The sequence below is a fragment of the Chrysochloris asiatica genome, unplaced genomic scaffold, assembly GCF_000296735.1.
Source record: "Chrysochloris asiatica unplaced genomic scaffold, ChrAsi1.0 scaffold00097, whole genome shotgun sequence".
Classification (NCBI taxonomy): domain Eukaryota; kingdom Metazoa; phylum Chordata; class Mammalia; order Afrosoricida; family Chrysochloridae; genus Chrysochloris; species Chrysochloris asiatica.
The window spans coordinates 10,057,635-10,066,132 of NW_006408615.1; the positions used below are offsets into that span (position 1 = coordinate 10,057,635).

At 49.7% G+C, this 8,498-nt stretch overlaps 2 protein-coding genes across 2 annotated transcripts; both read right to left on the reverse strand.

Moving 5' to 3' along the window:
- Nucleotides 1-476: 476 nt before the first annotated feature.
- Nucleotides 477-3,840, reverse strand: SMDT1 (single-pass membrane protein with aspartate-rich tail 1). The gene is made up of 2 exons (XM_006866858.1): nucleotides 3,630-3,840; nucleotides 477-614 (listed from the first exon to the last, which is right to left on the reverse strand). The coding sequence occupies exons 1-2, from the start codon at nucleotides 3,813-3,815 to the stop codon at nucleotides 477-479; spliced, it is 324 nt and encodes a 107-aa protein (XP_006866920.1). The 5' UTR covers nucleotides 3,816-3,840.
- A 1,491-nt stretch (nucleotides 3,841-5,331) lies between these two features.
- On the reverse strand, nucleotides 5,332-6,105 carry FAM109B (family with sequence similarity 109, member B). Its single transcript, XM_006866859.1, has one exon. The coding sequence runs from the start codon at nucleotides 6,103-6,105 to the stop codon at nucleotides 5,332-5,334; it is 774 nt and encodes a 257-aa protein (XP_006866921.1).
- Between the last annotated feature and the right edge of the window lie 2,393 nt (nucleotides 6,106-8,498).

The following is an 8,498-nucleotide window of genomic DNA, read 5'->3' on the forward strand; positions in this document are numbered from 1 at the left end:
CAGCACGTACTAAACACAGGAAGTCAGCACAAGAAGGCTGAGCGGAGAGGCACCGGGCTGCTGGGGGAGAGCTGTGCCTGTGGACAAGCGCGACTGCCAGTGATGAGGACTTGCAGTTTCTACGTGTCAATGTGGAGCTGCTGAAATCAAGTTGTTTGTGGGGGTGTGTACAGCACATTACACCGTCAAGGAAATGTATGGGTGGAGAGAAGAAGGATATTATCAGGGCAACTGAAAAATGGGCTAGGATCCTGACCTTTAAGTTGGCAGAGACCCCATAGAATTTATAAGACTTTAAGGTGGTTCCCTGTATCCAACATAGAACATAAAATACTAGCCTCCAATGAATGAACTCTTTAAGGGTCTGAGTCCTGGTCTCCAGGGTCCCCATGCTACTTTTAGATGAACTGCATCCCACTTCAGATGCCTCGTCACCCCACTCCTGGTCCATCAGGGGAAAAGCAACTCTTACCTGTTCAGTCATCATCGTCATCATCCTCAGGGACAAAAATGTCGTGTTCCTCAAGCAGAGCAGCAAAGTTCTTGCTAATGAGTGTCCCGACATAGAGGAAGGGGATCACAATGGAGAACACCCGGAGAAGGCCAAAGGACATCTGCAGGGGGTTAGAACATGGCCAAGAGTTCCAGGGTCCACGCTGGGACAGAGAAGGCCTGGCCCTCCAGAGGCAGTCCCTACAGTGGACTCCAGACCCATGACATAATAAAGCAAATGGACTTTAATGTCCGTGACTAAATTCAGATAAAAATAATGAAGAGGCACCAAGGGGAGGGTTTTTAAGGCCATCCAAGTGATACCGAAAAGAAAAGTCTAAAGCGCTCTTGTTGTGAAGTGCCGTCGAGTCAATTCCGACCCAGAGTGACCCTGTATCGGGTTTCCAAGGAGCAGCTGGTGAGCTTGAACCACCGACCTTGCAGTTCAAACGACTTTTGCAGTCTGGCGCATTAGCCCACAGTGCCACACCAGGACTCCTAGGTATCTAGAAATGAGGGCATAACCTGACAATTACAGGTACCTCTGGTAGCGTAGTGGTTACGAATCTACCAGCTGTTCGAAACTACCAGCTGTTCTGTGGGAAAAAGATGAGGCTTTCTGCTGCGGTAAAGATTTACAGCCTCGGAAACCCTGTACAGGGTTGCTATGAGTCGGAACCGATTCCACGGCACACTACAACAACAACTGGTAGCGTAGTGGTTATGAATCGAGCTGCTAATCTCACGGACGGTCAGCAGCTCGAAACTACCAGCTGTTCCGCGGGAGAAAAATGAGGCTTTCTGCTCCCGTAAAGATTTACAGCCTCGGAAACCCTGTACAGGGTCGCTATGAGCCGGAACCGACTCCACGGCACATAACAACAACAACAACAAACAGTGGTTCTGTAGGATCAGCACTGGACTGCAAACCACAAGGTCAGCAGCTCAAACCCACCAGCTGTTCCTTCAAAACCCTATACAGGGTCGCTATGAGTCAGAACCAACTCAGTGGCACTTAACTAGATGTAAATGTACAGTGAAGAGAAAGTCTATACGATTGGTTAAATAACAGCTTCTGGGGTGCCTGAGAAATTTGATTTTTTTTGAGGTGGTAATCAGCTATCACTAATGACCTCAGACTAGGAAAACAATAGAAGGTCCCAGTTAAAATGGGAGAATGTTGAACAAAACTCAAATTCACACACAAAAAAGACCAGACTTAAGACAGGACTGATAAGATACTGGAGGAACCTCAATATCTCCCTAAGGCACCCTTTTACCCTGGAACGGAAGCCACTTCCCAAGGCCACCACAACAGGTGATATTTGCTCAAAAGAAAAGATGGAGCAAGAGAAACCAGGGGATGGAAATGGGGCAGACAACCAAAGTCACAGCACAAACTAAAAACTGCTGAATGGGAAACTAGACTTGCACTCACACACAATACGGAGTCTTGGTGTCGTGCTATAGGATAAGCACTGGACTGTTAACCACAAGGTCAGCAGTTCAAACCACCAGCCACTCCTCTGAAACTCTATACAGGGTCACTGTGAGTCAGAACTGACTCCACAGCATTTCAACACTAACAACATAGGGGAGATAAGACTAGTGAGGTACACACACCTTGGAGTCCTGGTGTGGCGCTGTGAGTTAATGCACCAGACTGCAAAGCCATTTGAACTACAAGGTCAGTGGTTCAAACTCACCAGCAGCCTTGGAAACCCTATACAGGGTCGCTATGGGATGGCACTTAACAATAACACACACCTTAGAACAGCCAACCATTCAAGATCAAAAAGGCACCATTTACCCAAGAGCTGAACTCAGAAGGGTGTGGAGAGGCTGAGGAATGGAAACAGGCAACAAGGACTAAGGGGTTTACCCTGAGGGAACTGCAGTCAGGGAGATTGTAAAACTGATGGTCACTCAATTCACAGAAAGTTAAAAAATGTTTCCAATAAAACAATAAAATGTTCACAAATATTTGTAAACAAAAATAAACTTTAGAACAGGAGTGTTTTGAAAAGTGGGCATGTCTTCACACTAAAACATCCTGCTACTAGGAAGAAAAGTAATAAAATATCAACTTTTTGTCTCCTGGATTTTCCTGCTAGCTCAGCTTTTTCTGAATTTCCACCACGCACACAAAAAAGGCACTTAACAACAACAACAACAACAACACAAATGGTTAAAGGCAGCTACCTCCAGAGAACGACCGCACCTTCCAGAGTCTGCTGGTAAATAATCCTGCAACCATTTGTCCATGGACCCAGCTTAGGCCAGGCTAGCTTTTAAAACCCACATAGCAAACACAGGCCGTTTCCATTTTACACAGAAACACCCAAGGGTGGAGTGGTTACAGGGCATGTGGTCACATTCCCAGGAGGACATGCACTGGAGTTGGAAGCAGGACGACGGCAAAAAAAATCCAGATCCAGAGACCTAATGGGGCTGCTAGCCTGGGTACTGGCTTCTTCACTGCGGACCTTGAATCTTCATTTGTAAAGAAAGAGTCAGGATACTTCCCTACACGCCTCAGGGCTGCAAACCACATGATGTGAAACAACAGGTCACAACTCAGGAAAACAGACAACCAGGCCTACGTGTCCTTTATTTACAATTCCTTTCCCAACTCATTATTTCATCTCAGCAACTCTCAAGTGGCTGGGGCAGAGATCTGTGTATACTGGCTCCAAAGATACAGGACATCACACGGCTATGTGTTTGTTGTTAAATGAAGTCTAGTCTGTTCCGACACATAAGGACCCTGTATAGGGTTTCCAAGCAGCGAGTGGTGAGTTTGAAGTGCCGATCTTGCGGTTAGCAGTCCAATGTTTATCCTACAACGCCACCCCTCAACCTACCATAAAGGTGCCAAATGCCACCTTTCTCCGTTGTCGCTCCCCATTTTTTGTCTCCAGTAACGCAGCCCAGTACCGGGTTTTAATCCACTTCCTCTCACTTGTCAAAATCAGCCCCTACTGTTCAGGGTCGCTATGGGTCGGAACCAACTCAATGGCAGTTAACCACCACCACCACCCTCCAGTTTACAACTGCCGTATGATTGATTGATTGGCCTCTGCTCTTGTCAATCAGCACGCTCAGCCCCTTTGCCCCGCCTCTAGGCAGACACTCACTTTCACCGGTTTGGGCAAAATGGCGCCGCTGCGGGTAACGATGACTGACCTCGATGGTACCAGGCTCCGACCCGAGCTGCCTCGTACGGCGGACACATCACCACCTTTCCATAAACTCGGCCCGCTCGGGAGAGCCCCGGACCGGACAGTGGCCAAAGCCAACCAGCGACCTGCACCGGACGCCATCGTCCCGCTCCGCCCGTAGCCCGGGCACTCGGTTCCTACAGATCCGCCCGGGGGCACACTCGAAATCAGCCGTGAGCTCCCAAATCTCGCGAGCTCTTGAGAATCCCAGCCCTCACTCTTGCGCAATGGGCCTAGTTCCTGTCGTACGAGACACCAGCCTTACGCGGTGACGTCACGAGAGAGCTCCGGTACTCCGCCCCATCCAAGTGGGCGGGGATGTCAGGCTGAGCTCCCGGGAGTGAAGTACTCTGATACACAGACAAGTCCTGGCAAGAGGCCTCTGGACGGGACGGTAGAAATCGAAATGAGTAATAATGAAAAAAAATTTTATTTAGTGTTTTCATCGTATAAAAAGTACTGTAACAAAAGCAAAGCTAACAAAGGGGGCTCCAGGACCGTATGGGAAGGTCGCCCCACCTCCTAGGGAACCAGCCTGGTAGGAATGAGGATTGAAACAAGGTGCTGAGTCTCAGCTTCTAGGTTTGCTAGAGCTTAATGAGGTCAGGCTACCCAAGGCCACCAGTAAGGGAAGCAGATTGTGTGTATTTAAAAAGGGCCTTCCCACTAGGTTCTGCTCCATTCCTGACACCGTCCCCTCCCCCTCAGGGCATCACACTGCTCTGAGCTTCCGCTCTCTGGGTCCAATCACATTGTCTCCCAGAAGAACCAAAAAAGAAAACAGTCGGCCCACTACTGGTGGGAGTAGTAATTAGGAGCCCCGGGTGACAGAGAGAGAGGGTTGTAAAGACTTCCCAGGTGGCACTTTAAGATGCAGGGGCACCTCTGTGAGAGCCCAGCCAGGAGAGAGCAGCTGGTCACCAGGCATTCTGTCACCAGGTACCAGAAGGGTTTCTTCTGACATATAAAAGCTACTGGCCCCTCTAGGAGGCAATGCCCAGCCCCTTCTACTGACAGAGCAGCCAGAGAGAGAGGAAGGGGGTCTTTCTGAGCAAATTAAAACTCTTGGTGGCTGAAGATTCTCTCTCTCCAAAGGGTCTTATCTAGGCTGAAGAATGGAGGTCCCAGGTCTAATCTTCCTAACACTCTCAGGAAAAGCAGGACCCCAGAAAGCCCCATGACATAATGAACCTAGTTTCTCTGGTCATGCCAGTCCCTAAAACCAACATTACAGCCAACCTGTGGTAGTTAAATGCACACATGACACCCCCACATTGGAAACTGTAGCTGTAGAGTGTGGTGTGTAGGTGAAAAGCAGAGTGGCTGGTAGTGACATAATATTTTCCATTTCCTTTATGTCATTAATATCCCGAGAGCGTGCAGTCAGCGCCGAGGCAAGAGACCACCATTCCTCTTTGACATGAAGGAATATGAAGGAAGCAGTGAGTTCTAAGTCTCTTCCTAGCACCAATATGGATCTGAAAACTGGAGAAAGCCTACAATGCAGGAAGGCAAGAAACTCTCAAAAAGTAACCTTGGAAATGCATGAACATTCAGCTCCTGAAACAATCCGGGTGTCCTGGCCAGCAGGACAGGGGCAGACCCCAATGTCCTGGGCTCAGGGCCTGTTCTTATTCTCCAATTCTAGTGTGCCCCGCTGGGCCCTCTGCAGCCAGCCCCGCCTCAGCTCCATGATTTCCTGACCATACCAGTTGTGTAGGGTAGAGAAGCAAGAGGTCTCAGGGGACACAGGGCTCTGTCCCCTGCCTAGGAGGAGGTTAGCAGGACCCTGTAAGTCCCACTCAGCTGAGGCCCACCCTGATGGTCTGCTGCAGTCAGGCAAGCCCACAGGATTGCTGTCATTGGGGGCAGAGTGGCCATTCTCCAGGCCCCGGAAACAGTGGTTAGGAGCCTGGGATTTACAGCGGCTGGCGCCAGCCTTCCACAATGATCCGTGATGCAAGGCTAGGCTCTGGCGGGCATCACGTAACTGATTCTCCAGCTCACGCACCACCAGGCGCATGTAGCCAAAGCTTGCCCGAGACAACGCCTTCACCCAGGCCTCCTGGGCCGCTGGTCCATCTGCAGCCAGCAGGTATGGCCGCACACCAGGGGCATCAAAGCGGATGGTGAAAGCAAACTCTTCAGGCACTGGAGCCTCAGCCAGCTCCACAGTGCAACCCTCCAGCACCACCAGGCTCAGAGGGGCCCGGCCCTCACGGCTCTCGAAGGAGAACAGCAGGTTGCCCTTGAGGACAAACCAGCATCTTCGGCCAGGGCCACTGGGAGTGGACAGGGTCCCTGGGCCTCCCCATGTGCGCAGGAAGCCTGTGTGGTCCGCTGGGGAGTCGCTTAGTGCATAGTGGGTCACACTTCTCTCGTTCAGCTTCATGGCTTCCGCAGGGGGACCTTTGAAGAACTGTGAGGTGACAGAGGTGACCTCGGATGAGACAAGACAGCAGCTCCTGTGACCCTGTGGGGACAAGCACACTGGCTGTGGAGCAGACCCTGCCCAACTCGCTTACTTTCTGACCTGTGAAATGGACTGGTCTCTCCCACCTTCTCTCACCAGGGGTTGTTGCGGGGTAATGCAAAACAGACAAAAACTGGACAGACAGGACTCAGAGAAAGGGATGAAGCCTGACGCTCGGCCAGGCTTTCTAAAATGCAAAGAAATGGGCCACCCCGCTAGGCTGATAGGGGTCCCCAAACTCACAACACCCACCATAGTGCTTATATACCATCCCTTAACCTGGGGTTGGTTCCCTCAGCTCCGACTAGGCTTTCCGCACTCCCACACACCCCTGCGCAGATGGCACATTTGCCGTTTAGTAAGAAAAACTCGGCAGACTTCAGCGCCCTGCCATTGTTGTGGGGTGGACAGGACAGATGGTCAGTCTCATTCCTCCATAATGTGAGCTTGGACAGGGAGCTGCTCTGTAAACAATGGTGGCTCTAATACAAAACATGGCTGAACAGGACCAACTGTATCCACCGAGCACCAGGGTTCACAGGATCATTGTGGTTAAGTGCCACTGAGTCGGTTTTGACTCACAGTGACCCTGGCTAGGGTTTCCAAGGAATGGTTGGTGGATTTGAACCACTGAACTTGCGGTTAGCAGTCCAGTGCTTATCCTACAGCACCATATTATAGAATCCTAAATGGCACTTAATTCTCCTTACTCATGAAAACTGTGAGACGTGAGCTTGATGTCCAGATTTCCTCACACGTTCTGGGAAAGGTGGTGGCTATGACCAACTAACCAGCAGAATCGGCAGGAGCCTCTTGTCTGGCCACACAGCTCAGCCTTTGGTCCCTCCCGGGGAGCCTGCAAAAAAATTCTCAAAGTCAGTCAAGCAGCCTAAAGCAGAACTCCAACACATCCTTTGTTGTTGTTGTGAAGTGCCATTGAGTCGGTTCTGACCCATAGCGACCCTGTATAGGGTTTTCCAAGGAGCAGCTGGTGAGCTTGAACCACCAACCAACCTTGCAGTTCAAAAGGCTTTCCAGTCTGGCGCATTAACTAACCCACAGTGCCACACATCCCTTGGGACCCAGTAAAACTACTACCTCCTCCGGCAAATGTCACTGATCCTGGACAATCCCCAGCCTTTCCAGGCACCAACCGGTTTTTGTTGTGTATTCCCCCATAGGGTTTCCTAGACTGCAATCTTTATGGCAGCAGATCGCCAGGTCTTTTCTCCTGCAGACCTGCTGTCAGGTTCACCATACCTTTCAGCTAGCAGCTAAAGCTTCACCACTGCTCCTTAATCCAGGCACCTGCGAGCTATTTACTGGCAGGAACTAGATCCCATTGCTCATGCCATCAGTTCCCTACCCACTGAAGCTGGGACAGATCTCTGACTTAAGTGCCCTAGGAGTCCTGATGTAGCCGGCATGTAGGGTATAAACACTGGACGGGTAAATGCAATGTCAGTGGTTCAAACCCAACTGTCAATCCTTGGAAACCCACCAATCAATCACTCCTTGGAAACAGGGTTGCTATGAGTCGGAAATGACTCAACCGTAATTAACAACAATGTGTGTCAGTTTGCAGCCCTGGCAATATATTTCTAAAAGAACTGGCCAGTGAAAATGTTATGAATTGCAGCGGACCATTCTCTGATTGTACTGTCAGAGGATAAGCCTCTCCTGTTGGGAGACACTCAAAATATGACTAATAAAGAGCTGCCTCCTCAAAGTAGAATCAACAGTAATAACTTGAATGGAGTAAAGCTTTCGGGACCTTCCTTTCCTGATGTTGTTGTTGTTATATGCCTGGAATTGGTTCCGACTCATAGCGACCCTGTACAGGGTTTCCAGAAAGCCTCATCTGTCTCCCGCGGAACAGCTGGTAGTTTTGAACTGCTGACCCTGAGGTAGCATGACTCAAAAGGAGGAGAGCTGTAAACATCCATTAGTAACCAGAATGTGGACTGTACAAGGTCGGAATCGAGGGAAATTAAGTTCTCAAAATGAAATGGAATGCTTAAAGATGCCTACAACATGTCGTTAAAAACCAACCCCCTACAAAGTCCGTTCCATTAAAAATTTGAAATACAGACAGTGCTTTATGGAGTCGTGCTGTAGGATAAACACTAAACTGCTAACCAAAGACCAGCAGTTTAAGCCCACCAGCTGCTTCTGGGAAACCCTATACAGGGTCACTATCGGTCAGAACTGACTCAATGGCACTTAACAACAACGCTATTAAAAGAAAGATGTCTTAGTGTAGCTGCAGTGTTCCTTTAATGATTTTTATGCGTAGACAGGTATACCGTATA